General features: G+C 36.5%; 2 protein-coding genes and 1 long non-coding RNA gene across 13 annotated transcripts in view; 2 read left to right on the top strand and 1 right to left on the bottom strand.

The window, feature by feature from the left end:
- abcc9 (ATP-binding cassette, sub-family C (CFTR/MRP), member 9) overlaps positions 1–17,474 on the top strand; it is a 39,247-nt gene extending 21,773 nt beyond the window's left edge. For 5 of the 11 annotated variants that reach the window (XM_084110621.1, XM_084110620.1, XM_084110617.1 and 2 more), the window contains 18 exons: positions 298–435; positions 601–726; positions 1,457–1,556; positions 1,639–2,164; positions 2,273–2,342; positions 2,542–2,699; positions 3,756–3,848; positions 4,265–4,367; positions 5,188–5,289; positions 5,408–5,528; positions 6,504–6,634; positions 7,496–7,574; positions 8,965–9,073; positions 11,504–11,607; positions 11,821–11,954; positions 13,546–13,608; positions 14,148–14,331; positions 15,605–15,744. In XM_084110621.1, the coding sequence (XP_083966747.1) occupies positions 298–435; positions 601–726; positions 1,457–1,556; positions 1,639–2,164; positions 2,273–2,342; positions 2,542–2,699; positions 3,756–3,848; positions 4,265–4,367; positions 5,188–5,289; positions 5,408–5,528; positions 6,504–6,634; positions 7,496–7,574; positions 8,965–9,073; positions 11,504–11,607; positions 11,821–11,954; positions 13,546–13,608; positions 14,148–14,285 (2,295 nt within the window). In that variant the 3' untranslated portion in view covers positions 14,286–14,331; positions 15,605–15,744. Of the gene's footprint in view, positions 1–297; positions 436–600; positions 727–1,456; positions 1,557–1,638; positions 2,165–2,272; positions 2,343–2,541; positions 2,700–3,755; positions 3,849–4,264; positions 4,368–5,187; positions 5,290–5,407; positions 5,529–6,503; positions 6,635–7,495; positions 7,575–8,964; positions 9,074–11,503; positions 11,608–11,820; positions 11,955–13,545; positions 13,609–14,147; positions 14,332–15,604 lie in introns of all 11 variants that reach the window. The other 6 variants (XM_084110619.1, XM_084110625.1, XM_084110627.1 and 3 more) reach the window with 2 other exon arrangements.
- Positions 297–23,851, bottom strand: LOC311080596. The gene is made up of 5 exons (XR_014605650.1): positions 23,641–23,851; positions 15,355–15,415; positions 7,475–7,664; positions 4,326–4,428; positions 297–493 (listed from the first exon to the last, which is right to left on the bottom strand). It is a non-coding gene; the product is annotated as an uncharacterized lncRNA (long non-coding RNA).
- Positions 19,162–21,984, top strand: kcnj8 (potassium inwardly rectifying channel subfamily J member 8). The gene is made up of 2 exons (XM_084111103.1): positions 19,162–19,835; positions 20,745–21,984. Exons 1-2 carry the CDS (start codon positions 19,486–19,488, stop codon positions 21,643–21,645), a joined length of 1,251 nt encoding a protein of 416 aa, XP_083967229.1. The 5' UTR covers positions 19,162–19,485; the 3' UTR covers positions 21,646–21,984.
- Positions 23,852–24,908: the final 1,057 nt, after the last annotated feature.

Here is a 24,908-nt window from a genome sequence, read left to right as displayed (position 1 = left end):
TGGTTCCATAAAGAACCTTTAACATCCATGGAACTATGGAAAGGTTCTTCATAATGGAAAAAAAAGCTCTTTAGGTTCTTTGGGGATATATATATAACATCGCTGTGAAAATTCCCTTTTGGAACTTTTATTTTTAAGAGTTTAATGTTCTCTCAAGTTGAAACAAACATCAAGCAAAGCTGAATTAACCCGGGTTTCCTATATTAAATAAGGGTTCCTAAATGTCTAGATCTGTTTCTGGAGTCTCATATTGAATTGAAGTTGAGTTGACCTAGTTTTGGGTTTGCTTACCTATAGGATGACCCGTTCTCTGCTCTGGACATCCACCTCAGTGATCATCTGATGCAGGAGGGGATACTCAAGTTCCTTCAGGACGACAAACGGACATTGGTCTTGGTCACTCATAAGCTGCAGTACCTCATCCATGCTGACTGGGTAACTACTTTGCTGACTGATGATCTTGAATATTTTGAGGCTGGTTCTTCACGATACTCTGAAAAAGGGGGATGTCTTGATTAATTAAAGATGAATTACATTCTGTCAGAGTAAAGACAATAACCAAAAACAAATGGCTTTAAAACTCTGTTCTCTGTGTGGTAGATAATAGCCATGAAGGACGGTTCAGTGCTGAGAGAGGGGACATTAAAGGATATCCAGACTCATGATGTTGAACTCTACGAGCACTGGAAGACCCTGATGAACAGACATGACCAAGAGCTTGAAAAGGTCCTTCACTTTTAAATCCCAGCTTTGCTACCAGTAGAATAATAGCAACAGAGTCTGGGATAAATTTCATCAATGAAATTCTTAATGAATATGTGTTGGTTTTTTGTCAGTGTCAATAAAATAGCAATAAAAAATACATATTATGATGACAATTAAACAATTTTAAACAGCATACTGTTGATAAAAAGTATGAGAAAAATGACATGACAACGGATATATTTCTCAAAAGACAAAAAAACTAAAGGCTGGAATACACTGCACGATTTTTTTAATCTGTACTGGTTTTTAAAACATTAGGCATCATAAACTTGCTGACTTTGTGAATGGTTACAGAGAAAAACTGGGCATCATTTGGCAACTGAGAATCACATGCTAACAAACATTTGAGTCATTCTCAAAACAACAAACATGCACCTCGTTGCTAGAAGATGCATGACGAATTAAAACATTATGCGTTCTAAAATTGGTTCAAAATTTTAAACATGCTTGATATCCTTTGACTAGATTAGAGTTTGTGCCCGTCATACATGACACGGTTTACTGTGAAATGTCAACTCCAACTGCCAAAATCTGCAATATTGGCTAGGACTTTCAGCCACTACCATTGACTTGTTCAAACTGCAAATTGGGGCAAAAATCTGGGCAAAAGGTTCTGTAAATATGAATACTGAACAGACACCAGTTTTGAAGAAGGTTTTGAAAAAGTTGCATTTCTGTTGCATTGTTTTAGGATCCCGAACTGGAGAGTCAGACCACTTTGGAGAGGAAGACCCTGAGGAGAGCGTTCTATTCCAGAGAGGCGAAGAACCAGATAGATGATGAGGATGAAGGTAAATGTTTGTCAACATTTCAGCACAACCTTTTTTCTTTTGGAAAAACATGTCTTGGACACCTTCTTTTTCCATTCCATAGAGGAGGAGGTGGAGGAGGATGAAGACGACAACATGTCCACCACCACCAGCCGCCGTTCTAAGATCCCATGGAAGATGTGCTGCCGTTACCTTTCATCAGGTGGCTTCCTCATGGTCTTCCTGATGGTGTCGTCCAAGTTGGCCAAGCACTCAGTTATGGTGGCCATTGACTATTGGTTAGCAGATTGGACGTCCCCAAACTCGCGTAACCAAATTCGTGCAGATTCTTTTGTCAACGCAACCAATTACACAAAGAACTATGATGCCACACAGATCGCAGAGGTGACGCACAACTGCTGTTTCCTCTTTGAAATGTTGTCTTTTATATACTACTTTGTAGTTATACTAAAGTTGAGTTCTTTGCATGTTTTACAGCATCGTTCCTACGTGCCAGTGTTTATTATCCTGTGCGGGGCTGCGATAGCACTCTGCCTTATCACTTCCTTAACTGTAGAGTTTCTTGGAGTAGCTGCAGCTACAAACCTCCATCATGACCTCCTCAACAAGATCATTCATGCTCCCATCAGGTACTAACTCAATATTATGAATCCTACTGTTATTTGAGGGGAACACAATATCTGATATCGACTCAACCAGGAATGTCATTATAAATTGTTCTTTTACATCATTGTTAGATTCTTTGATGTCACCCCGCTTGGACAAATCCTGAACCGTTTCTCAGCGGACACCAACATCATCGATCAGGTGAGAGAAAGACGGACAGAAAGAGATCTGTTTGAAGTGTCAAGTACGTCTTTTTCCTTTTAAGCCTATTGAGAGGAGCCGTGGGTTTCCACACAAACTTGTGACCTCCGTGCTACTGTAGTCAACATTATTGTATTAATGAGATGAGGAATATAGCATATGTGTGCTAATGTGTGACTTTTTCGTTCTATCTCAACAGCACATTCCCCCGACACTAGAGTCTCTCACTCGGTCCACTCTACTCTGTCTCTCTGCAATTGGGGTCATTGCTTTCGTCACCCCTGCTTTCCTCATCGCACTGGTGCCCCTCGCTGTAGCCTTCTACTTCATCCAGAAGTACTTTCGGGTTGCTTCCAAGTAAGTAGTTCACTGAACAATAAATGAACTCAAAAGAATACTTTTGATTTAGTCATGGACAGTGGTTCCAAAGGTTGGAAACATGTTATCTCTACTTTGTATAGAATAAACTTTATTATATTCGAATTGAGTAAATCCAACTCAACTTAGACATATCAAAATAACTTGATTGCATAAAGTTCATTAATCAAAATGTCATAACTTGGTCTGGCAAAAATGACAGACTTATCTCTGGTGACGAATGATGGACTTCTCCAATCCTTTAGTTAATTTAAACCCTGCCCTTTTCTTACAATCGAAACTCCAACTCCAAATTGTTCCTTTTTACACTCCGATGTTCATCACAAGATGGAAAAAACATCTTTCGCTACACATCTTTAAAGCAACTTGCGTTCTTGTTAGCCTGTCCCCTCAACGCAAGCACATCCTCTTCACCACAATGGAAACCCCCTTAAAAACACCAGTAAATTAGAAACTGTTTTAAATACAAATATACCAACAATACCAATACTCTCCCTATGCAGTCCTGTGCAAAGTATGAAATGCTGTTTCCCAGTTTCTACAATGCTACTTTAACAAAAATTGGTATTGAACTTAACCAACTAGCTCCAAGACAAGTCACAACATAACATTAGATTTAAAGGAAACATAATAAATAAAATGCTAAAATGAATCCCATGAAGCATTGTAAATGATGCAACTAAAGTGTTTTAACATATGCACTGCATGAAGAGAACACTGCATGTCATGTAACTACTACCTTTAGCCAATGTTACAAAACAACATTGTCTGTAGTGTAACACTTCACCTGAAATTTGACTATTAAAAAATCTAAAAAGTTGAAATCCCAGTATTACAAAAGCATATACCATTGTTTAGCAAACTTGGAGCTCATGATAGTTCTGTCTTGCAATGTTTATACAGTAATCGCTAAAATCAGTTTTGCAAAGAATTGAAAGATTTTGAAAGACATTTTTTACTTCCAAAACCCAACTAAGCTCTATTGACTCTCTCTCTCTATCTCTCTGTCTGCTGTTTTTTCTTTTTCTCCTTCAGAGATCTGCAAGATCTCGATGACTCCACTCAACTGCCTCTTCTCTGTCATTTCTCTGAGACTGCAGAAGGCCTCACCACCATCCGAGCATTCAGGTCAGTGAATCTAGACTTTTCTGAAAGCACATGGCTGTTTGAATAACCCACATTTTCTCTTTTTCTCTGTTCCCCTGACTGTATGCAGAACTAAGCAGTTGCATATGAGTGACAATAGAATTAAACGTGTCTTTATGATACAAAACCATTTTTGTGCAATATCAGCCGTGCAGAATTGATGCAGTCTCAGTGGCTCCAGGACATTTCTTATAAACACATGGTGAACATTCAACCATTCTTGACTTAAAGTAATCCGAAAAGAAACATTAAAATATTAAGCTTTTATCTCCTCTGTTAAGTCTCCAGAGTGTTTACATGAATGAACTGAACACTCTCATCCTTCACAGCTGTGTTGCTGTTTAGCTGTAGTCGGTCAAATGGTTTTGACTCACATAGTAAAAGGTCTCTGTTTCCAGGCATGAGGCTCGCTTTAAGCAGCGGATGTTGGAGCTAACTGACACCAACAACACAGCCTACCTGTTTCTCTCTGCTGCCAACCGGTGGCTGGAGGTCAGAACTGTAAGTAAAGTGCCACATGTTGATGATCGCCTTGAGTTTTTAGATTTCAGAGGTGGTGGATCTGAAGATAGAAATATTAGGAATGTCAAAAGTAGCAAGTTGATAATAAAACATTACCAGTCATATTGCACCATCTTGTCAATTTATTAATTTTAATTATATGAATTAAATCACATTCAACATGTCTTAAATGAAAGTAAATTACAAAACGGAACACAAAAACAACAACACAAAAAGACTTTACTTAAATAATTATAACTTGAAAAAACTTTAAGCAGTGTTTACGTGATGTAGAAATATTAACAATATCAAGACAATTCGTAACTATTTTACATTCTGGCAAGATAATTCGAATGAATTCATATGATCCCATTCTTAGGTTTTCGTACAATCTGCTTACGCCCACTGAGGGTTAGGTTTTGGGGCGGAGCTTCGTGCATACTTTTTTTTTTTTTTTTTTTTTTTGCTACGAATTCTATCATATGAATTCCACGCGAGATCACCATCTTATAAAACAGTTACGTTCACTCATGAGATCGGGTTGGAAGTACTCTTGTTGAATAAGATTTTTTTTTTTTAAGCTACTTATTTTAATGTCTATTTGATGATTTTCTCATTTAACACAATGATGACTTTGAATGATCTTTTGGGGGTAATTTCCATTAATTAGATGAATTAATTGCCACATCGTGTAATTATTTAGATAAAAAATGTAAATCGCTTGACAGCCCTAATTAACAGTATATTGCTATCAACTAGTAAATCTGTGGTATCTTAAAAACCTATATAATGCCATTTGTAATTTGTATTTTCCTCTCAGGATTATCTGGGTGCTGTGATTGTCCTCACTGCATCAGTAGCAGCTATCTGGACCTCATCTCAGTCTGGTCTGGTTGGACTGGGTCTAACCTATGCCCTCACTGTGAGTTTAAACACAGCTTTACTGAATTTCTAGCATGCAACAGTGGTCATCAGGTTTATCTCAGTGATTACAAAAAAAAAAAAACACTGTTAATGTCCTCAACGTGCTTTTTGTTAAGGTGACAAACTACCTGAACTGGGTGGTGAGGAATCTGGCAGACCTGGAGGTCCAGATGGCTGCAGTAAAGAAGGTCAACAGCTTCCTGAGCACAGAATCTGAAAACTATGAGGGATCCATGGGTAATTAATCCTTTTCTGACTCATTTAGTAGTTTTGTACTAGAAATACTTTTTAGGATAATCCAGAGTTTTATTTAGTCTCTAAATGAAGACCTACTAGATCAAAGCACATATTTCCGGCTTCCTGGCGTCCAGATCGCTGCTACATGTGCATTTCCTCACATTAGTGTATTAGGACAGAGCGACCTGACACAAACCACTGAGAGCATCATGAAAGGATGTTTAGTACATCAAAACACTCGAAGCAGGAAAGACCTGAGAAAAATGAGTTTTAGCAATAGCCTGTTAGCGCCGCTGTTAGCCGCAAGCAATAGCTCATTCTCCATCTCCTTGTCAGTGAAATAATGGAAAACTGAGTTGGATAGTAGTCATCACGTGACAAAACTTTGACATTTGGACACCATATATAGCTGCGTTTAATTGCAGCTTGTTAAAGTGCTCACTTGCAGTGTTCTGTTTTTTTTGTTGCCATTGATGTATCAGTGTTATGTCTACTTTCACTCTCCTCAGATAAAGTCATGTGTGGCGGCACTTAATCCACTGACTGGGCAGGAAAGAACATTCTGTAACTAACCTTTCTGTAAACCGAATTCTATCCAAAAACATGCGCTAACACAATAAAGGGTTTTTTTCCCACTTCAAAAGGTTTTACTCCAAAAGACATAAATAGCCCAGTACTTTTGAACATAAAGTTATGCCTCTAGACACATTGGGTGGCCCAGAGAAGCTATTTTAGTTTACATAATGTTGGGGTCAATAAAGGGGGATCGTTTATGATGGCCACCATGTCAAGATCACATGACCAGTCAGATATGTCAGTTTTTCTATATTTTATCTTCTAATGGTTATAGCATGAGGAGACTGGTGTCAGTATTGAGTATATGTGGTAACCTAAATCCAGATCCAATCCTTTCATTCACTTTAATTTGTTGGCCACCTCACAATCATTCTCCTTCTGGTTTTTATGTGATTTCAGATGTCTCACAGGTACCGGAAGACTGGCCACAGCATGGCGAAATAAAGATCCATGATCTGTGTGTCCGTTACGACTGCTTGTTAAAACCTGTCCTCAAACACGTCAATGCCCATATCAACCCTGGGCAGAAGGTACACACCAACTTACAACTCTTTATTACTTTGTGCAATTGTTTCTTTAATTTTTATTAATCTTGTCATTCATCTTTAATGAATAGGCAAGGATGGTGAAACAAGCAATAATTCAGTGTTGTTATTGTTAAAACTAAAGCTATTAAAAAGCTATTAAAAAATACTACTAAAATTACTAAAATGTAAAAATGAATAAATTAAAGCTAAATAGTAATATAAAAACGAATAAATAAAAAAGACAAAAGCACAGAACAAACTGACTACATCTTAAACTAAAATTAAAAGCTAATTCAAAATACTAAAATTGAATATAAATAATACTAAAATAACCCAGCAATAAATAAATAATATTATTGATCTCAAGCAGTCCGTTAACCTCAAAGTATCATTAAAATGGTCCAATAAGTCACAGTGAAATTATTCCTCCAACCGAAGCTGTCAAAGAGCATTCGGCGGTCCTGATACCGATCGACCTGTTGCAGCACATACTGTACCACTCAGTTGTGGTTGTGTCACAGTGGCGTTAATTTTCTCATTGCGCTGTCAAACCACAGTTATTTTCTGCCTGAATACCGACTATACGGTGAAGCAAAATCTTTCAGCTCATCAGAATTCAGAATCTTTCAGCATTCCCTCCTCATCTTTTATCTTTATTAGTCTAACTTGATTTTTAGAGCTGCCCTGGCTCACAATATACGAGTATGACAGCACATATGGCTTCTAATTGTGACATGGGACCTGTAACTGTCCTCACTAGTTTGTGTAATTTAGGAGAGAAGCAGCCCTGAATGTGTTTATACAAAAGCAATCTGAAAATGTCAAGTTGTGTAAAGCTCTCACATGTTGTTCTTACTGTCGCAGGTGGGCATCTGTGGCAGAACGGGCAGTGGAAAGTCTTCGCTGTCTCTGGCCTTCTTCAACATGGTGGATGTTTTCGAAGGTAGGTCTTCTTCCAAGTCTCCATTTAATACAATATTATGGTTCACTGAGAATTACAGCGCTCAGTATGTCCAGCTCGCTGCTGAGGAGACTAAAAAAGAATAATAGAGAGAATAAAAAAGGAGTTAGGAAAATATGAAAGAAAAGCCATGTACTTTTATGATAAAGCTATTTTAAAATGTCCTGAGAGAAACATTTCTTTCTTTGCCCTTGTTGTTTGTTCTGTTACCATATGGTTACTGTCACTTTGACAAGCAGCCGTGATGTCATATTTAGACATTATCCATAGAGATCTGTTGAGTCTTATTGACAGATATATTTTTTTCTAACCTGGATGATTGCTTTATCTGTAGTAAAATATGAAACAGAATGTTTAAAAAATACTTTATATAATCATGCTATGTATATTTGGTACAATTTTCACTAATGCATTTGTATATGCAAAATATTGTTTTTCCCTTTACATTAAAAAATGATAAAGGACTAAAACTTCTATGAAAAAAGTTAGTTTTATTTGTAAGAAATTGAATCAGTTTTAGGGTATTGTTTTTATTATAAAGAAAAAACACAAGATATAACAGTCACAGTTATTTTCTCCAAGAGTTTTATCATATTATCCAGCGTACAGCATTAACTTCATATTTCTCTTGGCCAAAATAAATCTTTAACCAAATCAAACAGTTCTTGCAGCTTTGTGCACATTAGCACGGCTGAATGAGATGTTATAAATCAGAAGAGCACAGACCCTCTCTTCACCGTGTCCATATAAAGCTAAAATGAAAATCTTAATAGCTTGTTTGGTCTTTTGGCTTGTTCGGATATTCACAGACCACTATGTATTAAAGTCAAGTTACTGTAAACTGACATGAACACCCAAAACTAATAAATAACAATCCTTTATTAGGTGGAGAGGAAAAAAATGTTAGTGATTAGTTTGAGATTTTGTGAGGAGCTAAATATAGCTATATCTTATAAAGCTAGATGTGTTAAATATCTAGGTTGTTGAAGCATAACATAGACTAACACTTAATATTGATATTTAATTGAAAGTTTATGTGCTGTAACTGATCGCTAGTTCTTTTTACAATTTTAATTAACAAATTTATTTTGCAAATGTTCAATATATCTCAATTCATATAAACCAGTGTGGTTATGGTTAACTAAAACTATTAGAAATCATTTCTGTTAATTAAAATAAGGCTGCAATAAAATAAAACAATATAAACTAAAAATGACTCAAATTAAAACTGCAATAAAAATAAATGAAAGTTAGTTTAAAAATACGAGCATGTAACAAAAATGACTAAAACCTAAACTAAAATTATAATAAATAATAAATAAATAAGCTAATTCAAAACCTGTGTATATCATCTTTTTTTTTTTTGCATTAGGAAAGATTGTTATTGATGGCATTGACATCTGCAAGCTTCCACTACAAACCCTGAGATCCCGTCTGTCAATCATCCTACAGGATCCAGTGCTGTTTAGCGGCTCCATCCGGTAAACACACGCAAACATGCTCGCTCAAACATACAAACAGACACACAGATACGTTAGTATCTGCGTAACGCATGCACCTCACACACTCACTGAGGCCAAACTGACCCAAACAGACAAGACCAGGGACAATAAACACTCACTTCCTGCCTGACATTTTTAATCAGAAGTTCTGTATAAACACAAATCATTTACAAAACACAGGGAACCCTGGAATGTGACATAGGGGGCATTCCACTTTATTGGCATTGCATCATAATGCTGTTTTCACAATAAGCTATGCATTCTTATACATTTAGTATTTTGTTTCTTTTCAAACACTGTTAAGTATTTCTTTCACTGGATATTCAACCAGTGAGTCCTCAGCTCCAAGCTTGTTTGAACTTCTCACGGATACTAAGTGTCATGTTTGTTTCTGAAGACAGTGAGCATATGGGGTTTGTTTAAAAAGGCCGCCATGGGATAAGAAAGAAAATAAAACTGAACCACCATCACAAGTCATCTGGGAATGGTTTTGGGCAAGCTGTTGTCATGACAATGTTTATATGAAGCAGGCCTAATGGATCATTGGACCCAGGAGACAGAGCGTACGAGTTATTGGTACAGCAAATCTTTTCTTGATTTTAATTTTGGAAAACACAGACAGGCCATAAAGGAAGAAGCTGTGGTTGGAAGCCATTTCCCAGTGTGTTAAAACGGATGTGAACATGGGTTCATTAGTATTGCCTCTTATGGTCATTTGGGAGCATTAACACAATGTCCCTTGAGTTTGTTCTTGATTTAAAGGGATAGTTCATCCAAAAAAATGTATTCTGTCACATTGTAGTCAACCTGATGATGCTCCAATCCCACATCTTTCTTACGTGGAACAAGAAAAGAGATATTTTGAAGAATGTCCAAGCTGCGTTTTTACATACAATGAAAGTGAATGGTGACTGGGGTTGTTGAGTGCCTAAAAAGCTCTCCAATCTCATTCATGTTCATGTACACTACTGTTCAAAACTTGTGCTCAGTCTCTTATACTCACCAATGCTGCATTTATTTGACCCGAAAATTACAGTAAACATCAGTAATATTGTGAAATATTATTACAATTTAAAGTAACTGTTTTCTATTTTAAACATTCTTAAAATGTAATTTGTGATGGCAAAGCTAAATTTTCAGCATCATTACTCCAGTCACATGATCCTTCAGAAATCTGCTAATTTGGTACTCAGGAAACATTTCTGATTATTATCAATGTTCAAAACAGTTGTGATGCTTAATATTTTTGTGAAAACCATAATACATTATTTTCCAGGGCTCATTGATGTATAGAAATTTCAAAAGAACAGAATGTATTAGATTTCTATACTATTTATTAATTTAAAAAAAACAAAAAACATTATAAATGTATTTACTGTCACTTTTGATCAGTTTAATGCATCCTTGGCTTGCTTGCTTAATAAAACTACAAATGTCTTCTTTTTTTTATCTTACTGATCCCAAAACTGAATAGTAATGTACATTCAGACAGCATGTGTCAACAAGTCAGTGATGATTGGTGACAAGTCACTTGATAACCATTGCAATTGCGACTGTGTGCAAATATGCCACTGCAATTACCTTATCTCTGTTATATTTACAATGTTATCTCATATTTCACTCTTTTATAAACGCATTCTATCTTTAACCAGAAATATTGTTACATTCACGAGCGAAAACAAAAACAGCATTCAATCTTCGTCCCTCAGTCCCTCAACTAAACCCGCCAGGGGGTGGTGGCAAATCGTTGTCTTAACCAGTTAGTCATTGAATCATTCAGTCAGAAGATTAGTTCAAAACGGCCGATTCGTTCATGGACAGCAGAAGTGAGTGAGTTATCATTCATTAGAACGATTCAAAAACGCGAGTTCATTTAGTAACGAAACTAAAACTGCTACTCAGAGACACGCAATGGCTCTACTGTTTGGAACTATTTTCATTGGCAAAATAGAGGAAAAACAGACTAAAATGTACAGTAAGTCTCCTAATAGCCTTTCAACATGTTGTTTATTGAATTGTGGTATAAAATTTGCAAAAATGCTGCAATATTTGCTGCAAATACACAGCACTTTTTTGCTTGTGTGATATTGCTTAAAAATGATAAAAACGAGAATTTATACGGAGACATTTTGCACCATATATTGGTTTTTGGAAGCATTGTTATTAATTTTGGTGGCATTTTTGCCCTAAGCCCCCGATAATTGATGCCCCTGTTGTTTGCTGCGTGATGACGGGGGAGCTGGGGGGTTTTTTCAAGCGCAAGTGGAGGCCCCTTCTGTTGCATGGCCCAGGCCCGTTTCAAGTGAAATGGGTGAATCATAGCGAAGGCCGCTACTGAGGATGAATATTTGATGATACTTTTCATTTTGAGTGAACTAAATGTGAATGTGTGCGTATGTGCATTTTTAGGTTAAATCTTGACCCAGAGTGCACTTGCACTGATGACAGGCTTTGGGAAGCGCTTGAAATCGCCCAGTTAAAGAATATGGTGAAAGCACTCCCAGGAGGATTGGGTAAGAATGATACTTTCCAACTGTTCAATGCTTATCAGGATTGGTTGACATCATAATGTCAGTCACCTCGTCATTTTGACGCTGACTGGAAATTAGTTAAATTGAAAAGCTGGAGTATTCTGACCTTTTCATTTAGTTTTATTCAGTGAAAAGTGATATTTTGTAAATCTAAACAGCTGTAAAGCATCATGCTCTGTCTATGTCTTCTCCCAGATGCTGTGGTAACAGAAGGAGGGGAGAACTTCAGCGTGGGACAGAGACAGCTTTTCTGTCTTGCCCGGGCCTTTGTTCGCAAAAGCAGCATCCTAATTATGGACGAGGCAACAGCTTCTATAGACATGGCCACGGTACAACCACATCCATGGAAGCCTGTTTCTGCCACACAAGAAAAAAATCATGCTTTAATAAATCATAATTCTATTATACTATTATATTATATACTATACATCATAATTATAAGATTTCCCCCTGGTTTCACAGACAAGGGTTAAGCCTAGTCCCAGACTAAAATGCATGTTTGAGGCGTTTTAAATGAAACAACTTGCACTGACATATTTTAAGATATGTCAGTGCTATTGTTTTGTCTCAAGATGCACACCAGTAATGTTCTTTTCTAAGGCATGTTTATAAAATCGTATACTTAAATGTCCTAAGTGAACTAATCTTGGCCTAATCCTGGTCATTAAGTCATGACAAAAAATGTTTGTCTTTTTTCTTTTAAGAGATAAAATGTCATGTTATGAAATGGTTTAGAGATGATCATAATTATGAGAAATTTTGAATTTCTATCATAATTAGTAAGTACTTAATAATTTTTATGTCAATTTTGACTTTTTACCACGTAATTATGGCATGATTTTTTTCTTAGGTGGTAAAAAATTGGCTTCCATTAAAAAATACTGTACATCCATTACATTTTATAGGGGCGGTTTCCCAGACAGGGTTTAAATTAAGCCAGTAGTAGGCCTTAATCTAGAATAGTTAATTGTGTCTTAAAAAATGGCTTTCTGTAACACAGATTAAGTACAGATTACAGTAGTTATACCTGGACTATGGAGTCCTGAACTAAAATAAACCAGATTAAATTAAAACCAACTGGGTTAATCTGAATTAGCATGACAGAGCTTGCCCATAAAACATGGAATGAACCAAGAAAAGATTAAAATTGCATGGAACTGTGAAGCAAATCCAAGGGAAACAATGGCATCAGAAAAAGACTGCAATCAAAAAAATTTTACTAAAAGTGGGCTGGAATGCAAGCCCAAGTTACTAGACTAAAATGAAAACATCAAGAGAAGTCAAAGAGCGTCCATTTCGAGTTAGTTTAACATGAACCAATCACATTTGAACTAGAAACCCGATACAATGGGTTTAAAACAAAATTAAATGTTTAAATTACATATTAATATGTGCGTGCGTGCGTGTGTCCAAGTAATGCATGTGTCTTCTTTGAAACACAAAGTTAATCTGAAGTTAAACCTGCCTCCTGGTAGGTTTAATTTAAGCCTCAATTTAGTCCTGGAGTAGCTCTAGTCTTCCTCCAGGAAATCATCTTATTAAACTCTGGAATAAACTAAATCTAGGACTATTTAAAGCCATGACAGAGAAAGCTGATTTCTGTTAATCTGGTTTAAAGGGCCATTTTAGTTTAGGACTAGGCTCAATCTCTATCCGGGAAACCGCCCCATAGAGTTTTGTTTAACTTGGATTTATATATTTTTTTTTTTTAATCTCAACACAAGTACTTCCATAATGTGATGTATTATAGAGTGAAACATATTAATTAAGGAAAACAATATTGTGAGTTGATTGGATTGTATCAAAGTAAATAAGGTCAATTTGGATTTCATCTTGACTCGAAGACATTTTGAATCCATGAATATCGTTAAAAAAAACAAATTTTTGGTACTAAAAATTATTTTGTGGCAAATTCAACAGGAAAATATTCTTCAGAAAGTGGTGATGACTGCATTTGCTGATCGGACAGTTGTCACCATAGCGGTAAGTTACCCTATATCAACCTGTTGTTGTTGTTGTTTTTTTTGCTGGTCTGTATGAAAATACAGGCACAGAAATATTCAAAACAATACAGAAATACACCTTTAACGGGGTAAGGACTGTTAATGCTTGCCAGGCTTTGACATCTTAACTCCTTTCTCTGTTCTCGACTTCTACTTCTAACAGCTGACCATCAGTTTACTATCAATCTCTTGCTATTAACATGTTGCATCATAAGTATAAGCCTGGAGCCACTGTAGTCTGACGTTTGTACTTTAAACTGTCATTCAGAGCCACAGATACACAAAAAAGTATTTCTGCCTCTGTGTTAACAACAACTTAAAACGCATCCAGTAAAAAAAAAATGCAAAAAGTGTTTTTAAAGTGCCACAGAACGACATTGAGCTTTGAATAAATGCATGATCTCTCTCTGCTGCTGTTTTTGCTACGCTTTCCTCATATTTTCTTCTCCTCACCCTCATCCCCTTTTCCCTCTCTTTCTTCTCCTTCTTTGTCCACCCATCTCTCTTCCTCTGACACAGCACCTGGTTTCCTCCATCTTGGAGGCAGAGCAGGTGCTGGTGTTTTCCTCTGGGATTCTGGTAGAGTGCGACAGCGCTCCTAACCTCTTGGCGCAGGAGGACAGCCTCTTCAGCATCTTAGTCCGGACGCACAAGTAACCGTGATTAGGCTCCGCCCCCTTGGCACCTACGCACTGGTTCATTGGTTGGTAACCAAGAGCTTCCTATGTGTGCGCCCTATTAGAACATTTTAGCTCAGCCACTAACCCTATTCTAAAGCAGGATGACTGTCACATCACAACAATGTTCAAACTTTCATGACTTTTATTTTGAAATGTATTATATTCATGTGCTTCCTTTGCTTCATGTGTCTTGTTCTGATTGGTTCCCTTTACCTCATGTGTCTTGTTTCCATATTCTGTTGTCTAGCTTTCTGGAACGTCAAGCCTAAAGTAGACGTAGCAATGCTAGTGCTGGGTACTTAATGTTACAGCAATTTTCCACAACATGAAGGTCAAATCTTAAGGATTTATGAATAAACTGCTAAGTTTTAAAGTTTTAAAATCTTCCCAGTCTACTGACATTTGTTATGACATCTACTTCAAACATTACAATGCTCATGACTTTAGTTAACTCTACTAGTAAATCCTCTTCACCAGCCAATTACTCTTCGACAGCGATGCCATAGAATTATACAGAGTTACCCCAAAAACGGAAATTCAAAGACACAATTCTAAAGATGGCATAAGGTCTACATAGACTAATGACTAACAAGACACACCTGAAAGCAATCAAGACAATGAACCAATGGAAAGACACAACTACCACATGACAAGACCATAAACCAATGAGAACAAGACACATGAGGTAAAGGAAGCACATGAGGGAACAGGGAATCACATGACAAGAAACACAACTATGATGAATTTCAAAATAAAAGACATGAAAATATGATGTGATAAAACAGATGTGACAGACTAGCATTTTTTTAACATGAAGGTTAATTTTAAGTTACAATGTGTAACTTGTGTATATTATTTTTTTAAATAATATATTAGGTTTAATATATTTGGTCGCCATTTATTTTTCACAATTGTTATTAACCTTTTAGCTTTTTTGCTGTTCACTTACACAGTCTTGTGGTATGAAAAATAATTTTTAAAAGTATAAATAGCCACAATAAAGATGTAAGCCTGTTTTTTGGGAATATGACATAAAATGCTCTTACCTGAGAGATATCAATGAAATAGGTCTCCTAAGAAAACACTCTGGCTTTTTAACAGCAGGGTCTGTAAATAAAACAAACAAAAAATTAAGTTAGGATGTTTTTTTAGATTGATGTTTTACTCTGATTACAGAAAACCTGCAGTGACTTGAGCAGAAAAAGCGATAAGTTAAACGTAATTTCAACAGCTTAGGTGTTGTTTTAATCAAAATGCATTTGCACACATCTGCTTGAGTGTGCCTGTTTTCCACAGCATCGTGTCCACACTATCCTGACGGCTGATCTAGTCATTGTGATGAAAAGGGGAAGCATCATGGAGTACGGAAAACCAGAGATTCTCATGGAACAAGAGGACAGCTTGTTTGCATCCTTTGTCAAAGCCGACATGTAGAGCCACTCATCTCCATCACCACATCAGTTTATACCACTTTTGGCCTTATTAACAAATAGCAGCCATTTTTTTGCCAATGCATTGGCGCAGCCGCGCCGGCATCGGAAAGGACTCAACTTCACACGGACTCTGAACTTTTATCTTTTTATATGAACCCCTATCACAGTATATTGGACTCTTTTTTTAGCATTTTGTTACCTTACCGGTCTTTTTCTAAGTAATGATATGTGTACTCTGAAATGTTTAAGCAACAAGTATTTATCTACTGTGTTTTGACTAGTACAAACACTGTACAGAGCATGTCTGTCCTGTGAGGCCTGACGCTCTTGTCTGTCTGTCTGAAGTGCATTGCTGATACAGATTTAAGGGAGGGAGGACAAATATTGCTGGCTCCCCAAAAGCACTCTTGAGAGAATCGCGAGCCCTCACTTTCTGGGGAGTCCTGCAATGTCCACCAGATCAACCCTAATGTGTTATTCACACCCTATATACAAAACTGATCATGTTTTATATTTTCTACTGTATTCCTCTTATGCAAATTACTTAACCAAAAGCTTATTTTCAGGGGTTTTAACATTTTAAACATTTGCTCCTCAACAAAAAGACAAATAGGGTGAATTTCACGAAAAATATCAAGAAATGCGCAGGTCATTTTTCACTTTTAAATTAAATTAAATTAAATTAAATTAAATTAAATTAAATTAAATTAAATTAAATTAAATTAAATTAAATTAAATTAAATTAAATTAAATTAAATTAAATTAAATTAAATTAAATCAATTTTAAATTATAACTTTTATTTGAAATATGATTTTTATGATTTTAAAATTAAAATGTAATTTTTAGTTTACTTTATGCAATATATATTGAGGTGAAATTATGATTTGGCCATTTTTCTCATGAGGCTCACCCTATAACCCAGTTTAAAAACACACACTATAAAAGGTACATTGTAATTTCTAAGATAGGCCTACACTTTTTCAAGTGCACTACAAGTTAAAGTATAATTTCCAACCATGTGATTTTTCTCTACTAACGTTTTATTATGAGGGTGTCAAAATGAGTCTGCAGTCTCTGTACAGCCAAGCGATATATTGTACACACACACCGTCGTTTGTTTCCCTCATCTCCCTTTAATGGAGTGCCAGTCTCTACCCTCACATCACTTTTACATTTTAACCTTCAGCTTTCTTTATTTGAACGCTCTACTTTCTGGAAGTCACAGCCAAAGATGATCTAAACAATGACCTGCAAGTGACTCTTTGTCCCAGCAGTAAAATGATGCATTGCTGTGTTTTGCTGTAACCACTGTGGGAAATCTTTCCATTCATTGGACACTAACTGTCATTGCCAGTGATTTGATGAATATTTGCAGTGAGCTGTGATGTCACACTTCAGCAGTGATATTCCAGTAACTTGTGAATCCAACCATGTGCGTAAAACAGCAGCTGACACACTTTACACACTCCGGTGATGTGTAAACACCACGTCAAATTTCACTGCGAGCCAACAGCAACACATTTCAGTCTTTTATATCAAATACACTCTAAGTTTATTGCAATTACTGCTAATTTCAGGTACTTGCATGCTAGTCATGATGGACTGTTTTAAATGTACATATGTAATTAAAATGGCTTTTGTACCATAAGCATTTAACTGCATTATAATGTGTGCCTAACTTCTTTTTTTTACACATGAAATGAAAATAAAATTTGCTTTGTGTGTTTACTTATCTCTATTGAGTGTCATTGCATACTTTTAAGCAAAATGTAAAACAATTACTAAACAGAAAACTGTTCAGCAAAAAAATTTAAAAAAGGGACATATAGGCCTACAAAAATAGTTAACATTTATGGTGCTCAATTCTACAAACAAGCAATAGATGGTCATACTGAAAACATTAAAATAATTAAATTGATTTATTATTAAACTAATGAGATCCCTCACACATATGAAGATATTGTACCTTTCAGTCCCTTGTGGAGAAAATCGTTTGCTACACAGCGCCCCTTCTGTTCACATTTTTGCTATTTCATTGAACCTTCTAAATATGATATCTTGCCCCATTCCTATTATATAGGCATATCTTATATACAGAAACCCATTTATAATGTGTGAGAAACATATTAAGGCTAAATATAACATTTAAATAACTGCCTTTTAAATTGTGAAAACGCACTGAAGCCAAAGAAAACTGGATTACTTTGTATTAAGTTGTCAGTGTATCTTTTATCCTTTTCTTATAGGATTTTATAGGATAATGTTAGATGTTTAAACCTGAAGAGAAATATTTTTAATTCAGATTTATGTAGCGCTTTTCACAATAAATATCACTACAAATACGTTTTACAGAGAATATTACAGCGAGCAGCCTCTGTAAACCCTAACACTCAAAATAATTAATTGGTTTGAGTGGGACAAACTTAAATTAAACAAATTAGTTCGGTCAAATTAACTTTTATGAGTATTTAGCACTTTCTTTTTCTTTCAAGTTCACAGAACTGATATATTTTAAGTAAACTGAACTGTTTCATTGTTTTGAGTTTTATGAAATGATTTATTTTAATTTAGACAAACTTAAGTTTAACTGAAACAGCTGGGATGTCTATTTCCCAGTTTATACTAATAAAAGTGTTCACATTGAGATTACATGAAAGTTTTAAGTTAATTGTATGAATTAATGTACTCATACATTTTAATTGTTCTTAACTTGAAATGTTTAAGTACAAAATAAAAATCTGCTAGTTCTGCTTACTTAAACTTTGAATTTCAGAACTTAAAAAATTTGAGGCAATTGATTGCCTTAAATGTTTTGAGTTCTGCCAACTTATTCGGATACTCCATAGAAAATAGACAGATTCAAACTATTCTTAAAAAGATGCACGTCTCATAGAAGAAAAGATTATCATTATTTTTGCAAACAATGTGCATTTGTTTATTATTATTTTTATTATTTCTTACTGTTAAAAGGGCTTTCTACTAAGGCTTTCAGTGTAAAACATTCAAGATTAATCTGATGATTTTCGTCGAATAGTTAACCCTAAAAGAAAAAAAAAAGTTTAAGGTAAAATATATATTTTTTTTATGAAGTCAAATATATTTACTCTCTAGCGCCCTCTTGCGGCCCTCTAGGAGTCTCCGGACCCCAGTTTGAAACCCCTTGCATTCTTACAATATCATTACATCACATTGCAGAACTATGTAGATACACACATTCAAATTGTACAAATTTTTTAAATGTCCTGACCTGCAATTATTTTGTGACTGGCATATAGGCCTATCCTATTTTTTATGTTATACTGTATGAACTCCATTTGACTTCGATTTGTATAATTTAGTATATTCTTTTTTCCAGTCTATAAAATAAGGGCGGACATAAATAATGCAATCTTTTAAAGAAGGTTTAAAAGACTCTCCTCTCCAGGGTGAATGTTTCTCAGAGGCAGCAGGACAGTCATGTACCGCCCATGTGCGTAAAGAGCGCTGCACAATCATCATAAAGATACTTTTTTTGAAGACTTTTAGCGGTACATGATGTGTGTTCTGCTCTTTATGTAGTGTTTATTGTATGAACTCACACAAGAACACAGATTAAGATCTGACAGATGTAAAAACGGTCTTTGCTTTAGTTTGTGCTACTTCAGTAGAGTTAGAGGGCAGGATGGTTATTAAACTGGAACTGCGCGTTTGACAGTCGTTGGAGAGGCATTATTCCTGAGCGTCTGCACTGACATGCCCAAATAATGTTGCCGCGTAAAAGCATCATTCCTGAGGATTTCGCGCTACCGGCGCTCGTGTCTCGGATTCCCCGCAAACCCGTGTTCAGGGACCGGGTGAACAAAGCGCGCTTCATCGCCAAGAGCGGCGCGTGTAACCTGGCCCAAAAGAACATCCGCGAGCAGGGCAGATTCCTGCAGGACGTCTTCACTACTCTGGTGGATCTCAAATGGCGTTTCACACTGGTTATTTTCACCATGACGTTCCTGTGCAGCTGGCTGCTGTTCGCCATGGGTTGGTGGCTGGTGGCGTTTGCGCACGGGGATCTGAACACAAACAGCACAACTGTCGTAGAACAATGTGTCACTAATGTCAAGTAAGTGTGCTCAAGTCATTTTGGTCAATGGCAAAATTATGTTAAGTAACAGACATCAGAAGAGTCTGATTTGAGGTTTGTGCAGATGGAGACTATAATGATGTTCAGACTTTCCAAACATGTCTATGTATCAAAACTCTATCAGATTTATAATGGCAAATTAATGACTGGAATCAGTATTGTAAGTTAATTCTAGTAAATGCAGTAAGTTTAAAGGTACAGCATAAAGCAGATCTTGTTGAAAAGGAAATATGAAAAGAATAAAGAATTATATAAGAAATCGTTCTTCATTCTTGCATAAATGTTATTACATTTATACATTTTTAAATAGTAATTATATAAGAATAAAGTATTAGAAGAAATCATGCTTCATTCTTGCATATAAATATTATTACATTTATACAATTTATACAAATAAAATAATACTTATAAAATAATTATATTATTATAGATTATTTTTTTATGAATAAATATTAATTTATAATTCAAACCTTATAATGACTGAAATAATCTAAAATAAATATTTATTTTAAATAGTGTAAATAAATATTTTTGATTATTTCAGGTATTATTTCAAATTATAAATATTTATTTTAAAAATCAAGTTGAAAAATGTCAAACTGAGATACATCTGTTTATTAAATCTATGCAAAGTTTAGACAGACCTAGTCATTCTTTATTATTTCCTTTTTCAAATTATGTAGTTATAAAAAAAACACATTCAAAAATAATAATTAAAATTTTGAATTGACAATTGATGTGTGTTATATTATATAGAAGTCATTAAAGAAGTGCTGATATTGTTATTATAGAGAAAAAAATGACTAGGTTGTTTTGTTCTATGTAGATAGAAACTAATTTCAATCATTTTAGGAGCCTAAAACTGTGACTCCTCTTCATCTTTTCCAGCTCTTTCACCTCTGCCTTCCTCTTCTCCATCGAGGTGCAGGTGACGATAGGTTTCGGGGGGCGTATGATAACGGAGCAGTGTACGGCAGCCATCACCATGCTCATATTACAGAACATCATCGGCCTGATAATAAACGCCGTCATGCTGGGCTGCATCTTCATGAAGACGGCCCAGTCCCACCGGCGCGCCGAGACCCTCATCTTCAGCCGGCACGCCGTCATCGCCGTGCGCAACAACCGCCTGTGCTTCATGATCCGGGTGGGAGACCTGCGCAAAAGCATGATCATCAATGCCGCCGTGCGCCTCCAGGTGGTCCGGAAGACCACCACGCCGGAGGGCGAGATCATACCCATCCACCAGATCGACGTCCAGACCGAGAGCGTGGTGGCCAGCAACAGCATCTTCCTGTTAGCGCCTCTGATCATCTGTCACGTCATCGATAAGGACAGTCCCCTGTACGATCTCTCAGCGATGGAGCTTCAGTGCAGCGACCTGGAGGTCATCGTAATCCTGGAAGGTGTTGTGGAAACCACGGGCATCACCACTCAGGCTCGCACCTCGTACGTGTCCGAGGAGATCCAGTGGGGCCACCGCTTCTTGCCTATAGTGACCGAGGAAGAGGGCGTGTACTCGGTGGACTACTCGAAGTTCGGGAACACGGTCAAAGTGGCCACGCCACAGTGCAGCGCCCGCGAGCTGGACGAGAAGCCCTCCATCCTGATCCAGACGCTCCAGAAGAGCGAGCTCTCGCACCAGAACTCCTTGCGCAAGAGGAACTCCATGCGGCGGAACAACTCCATGCGCAAGGGCAACTCCATGCGCCGCAACAATTCGGCACTCGCCGTGCCCAAAGTGCAGTTCCTCACCCCCGAGGGTGGACCAAATCTAGCTGTCACATGACAAATGGCCTTGTTAGCGCTTTTCATCTGTCTTTCTTTAAGTCCTTGTCATGCTCTTTTCTATGTTCTCTTCTGTTTCTTTATCTTTATCATATATGATTGAGCAACGTGAGGCATTTATGACATTATAATGGATGGTTTTCTATAATTGTTGATCTTCAAATAATGTGTAATTTTAAAGAGCTCCACAAATTATATTAAGTAGGCTAATGATCACAGCATTGTAGGCTACTATGGACAATGACAATATGGTTCGCACTTAATTAAACTTGACAGTTTTTCATTTGTTCTGTAATAAATGGTATGTGCTCAATAAAGCGTCTGGTTTCCTCTCTGGGATTTTTATTTCAATTAGTTCGAATGTAACCTAATGCATGAATTTAAGTTTATCAATAAAGCTGAAATGATACAAGAAAATAATCAAGAGCAAAACAGTGAACATGTACAGTAACTGAAACTGTGACCAACTGACTATAGTTGCATGTCAGAATATAGTTGCACTATTAGTTGCATGTGAAACTTGCATGGCAGAATGATTGTGATGCTGATTCCTGCTGGTGAAACTTTAAAGCAGTGATCTCAAACTCAATTCCTGGAGGGCCACAGCTCTGCACAGTTTTGCTCCAACCCTAATCAAACACACCTGATCCAGCTAATCAAGGTCTTCAGGATTACTAGAAACTTCCTTGCAGGTGTGAGTTGGAGCTAAACTGTGCAGAGCTGTGGCCCTCCAGGAATTGAGTTTGAGATCACTGCTTTAAAGTGTTCGTGGCGGCCTCTGGCGGTGAACTGATAAAACTGCATGTGTGGCGACCTCTGGTGGTGTACTGATAAAACTGCATGTGTGGCGACCTCTGGTGGTGTACTGATAAAACTGCATGTGTGGCGACCTCTGGTGGTGAACTGGTAAAACTGCATGTGGCGACCTCTGGTGGTGAACTGGTGAAACTGCATGTGGCGACCTCTGGTGGTGAACTGGTGAAACTGCATGTGGCGACCTCTGGTGGTGAACTGGTGAAACTGCATGTGGCGACCTCTGGTGGTGAACTGGTGAAACTGCATGTGTGGCGGCCTGCTGTGGAATTACAGACGTAAACGGTAGACGACTTTCCTCAAACTTCCTCACTGCGTTTAGCAAGAGCATCTCAAACGTCGATTATCTAAGAGTAAGGCAGGTAAACATCATACGACTGCTGATGTTCATTTGCTTGATGTTTGTGTTGTGTATAATTAAGAACTGGCTAAGTCGAATGTTTAGTGAGGATGATAAATGGACCAAAAGTTAACGCTCTGAATTGCTTATACGAGTTATTACGTCCGTTCAGTATAATATTGTTAGAATAATCACACGATATTAAGATACATACAACCAGGTTTTATATTGTATCCAACATTTGAAATAAATAATTTCCAATGAAACTCCAATTGCAAGCTAATGGATCATCAGCTGCAACAACTCCCACTTTATAATATCATTTGTTTATAATAAGATAATTTGTCCCACTTTACCGGCGAATAAGATGTTAAATTCGCTTAACTATTGTTTATAACATTTGCTCAATTATAAACAGCTTTGCCAACTTAATGTAGTCAATGAGGAATAATTATTTTAAGAGAGTAAATACCGCCCTCTGGTGGTCACTTGCAGTTTTGGCAATAAGGATAGTTTGCACATTGTAGATGTGATAAAGAAACGAGGGATAACTGCATTGCACTGCCACTGACTGCAGAGAAAAATGACTTTTATGCACGTGTGTGCATGTATGTCAAAAAATATGTTCGTAAAGAATTCGAGGCACTTTATTCCGCGTATGCTTAAAAACTGCTGTATATCCCAGCATGCACTGCGCGAGAGTAACCAATAGTCTATAGTTTTGTTTAAAACGTACATGAAAACACATATTTTTCACGACTAACTTTTGCTGCAGCGTTTCGATTACATATCCCAGTCCACTGCGACCCTGTTCGCGCGATAGGGAACAGTAAACACACTTACCGTTGATGAAACTCCTGTGTTGTTCGATGACTTGCCCTCTCTGGCCATTAGTACGTCAGCTTTGCGCAGTGGCAGTATCGTAGCCTATGAGGTTTATCCGAGGCGCGATTATTGCTAATTGAAAACTTTACCCAATACCCCGCCGTGACGACTTGAAATATAGTCGGCACTGGCAATTTTTGACGGTCTCTACGGAGACTGATAATACTAGTTAACAAAAGAATCAAATAACTGAAAAAAAAGTTCTTCCATAAGCGAGCTTGTCTTTTATTCAACTTGACTTCTATATGAGATTCCTTCTGTTAAAGGGATAGTTCACTTTAAAATGAAAATTCTGTCATCATATACGTACCCTCATGTTGTTTCAATCCTTTATGAATTTCTTTCTTCTGCTGAACAGAAAATATTTAGAAGAATATCAGTAACCAGACAGTTTCTGGTCCTATTGACTTCCATAGTATATATTTTTTCCTACTATGGAAGTCAATGAGACCCAAAAACTGCCTGGTTACTGACATTCTTCTAAACATCTTCCTTTCTGTTCAGCAGAAGAAAGAAATTCATACAGGTTTGAAACAACATGAGGGTGAGTATATGATGACATAATTTTAAAGTGAACTATCCCTTTAAACGCAAAAGAAAATATTATTTTAAATTGTTGATAACCAGACAGTTGACGGTAGCCATGAATTCCATAGTATTATTTTCCTATTATGGAAGTCAATAGGTGCCATCAAACTGCTTGATTACCAACTTTTTTCTTTTCTTTTCTTTTTTATATTTTGTGTTCAACAGAAGAAAGAAACGCATACAGGTTTGGAACAACATTAGAGAGAGTAAATGATGACAACATCTTCATTTTTGGATGAACTATCATTTTAATTTACGGTATTGTTGTGGTTTCGAATTAGTTTAAAATTATTTAAAATTAATTTTACAAAATAATTATCGCTACTTGACTATTTTAACAGCAAGTGACAGTTATTTTTTTGAGGTGTTTAATAATTGTGTGAAATAAATCAAATTTAACACTGGATTGCGTAAAAGATAGATTTCATTTCTTAAACTACTTGACCAGTACTTGACCAAACAAACTGATTTTTTTATTTTTAATGAAAAACAAGAAATTGCTAATAAACTAATGAAATAAAAATGTTTGCTTTAGAACACCATTTCCTTGTTGTAAACGAAAGTACCGTAAATAATCGTAATTTCGCGCAATTTATATTATCCGAATCAAAACCTTTTCAATGAAGGCATGTTAATTG

This window comes from Abramis brama, assembly GCF_963993115.1.
Source record: "Abramis brama genome assembly, chromosome: 4".
Taxonomy (NCBI): domain Eukaryota; kingdom Metazoa; phylum Chordata; class Actinopteri; order Cypriniformes; family Leuciscidae; genus Abramis; species Abramis brama.
Note: the sequence above shows the minus strand (reverse complement) of the source record. Positions and strands in the feature narration are given on the sequence as shown.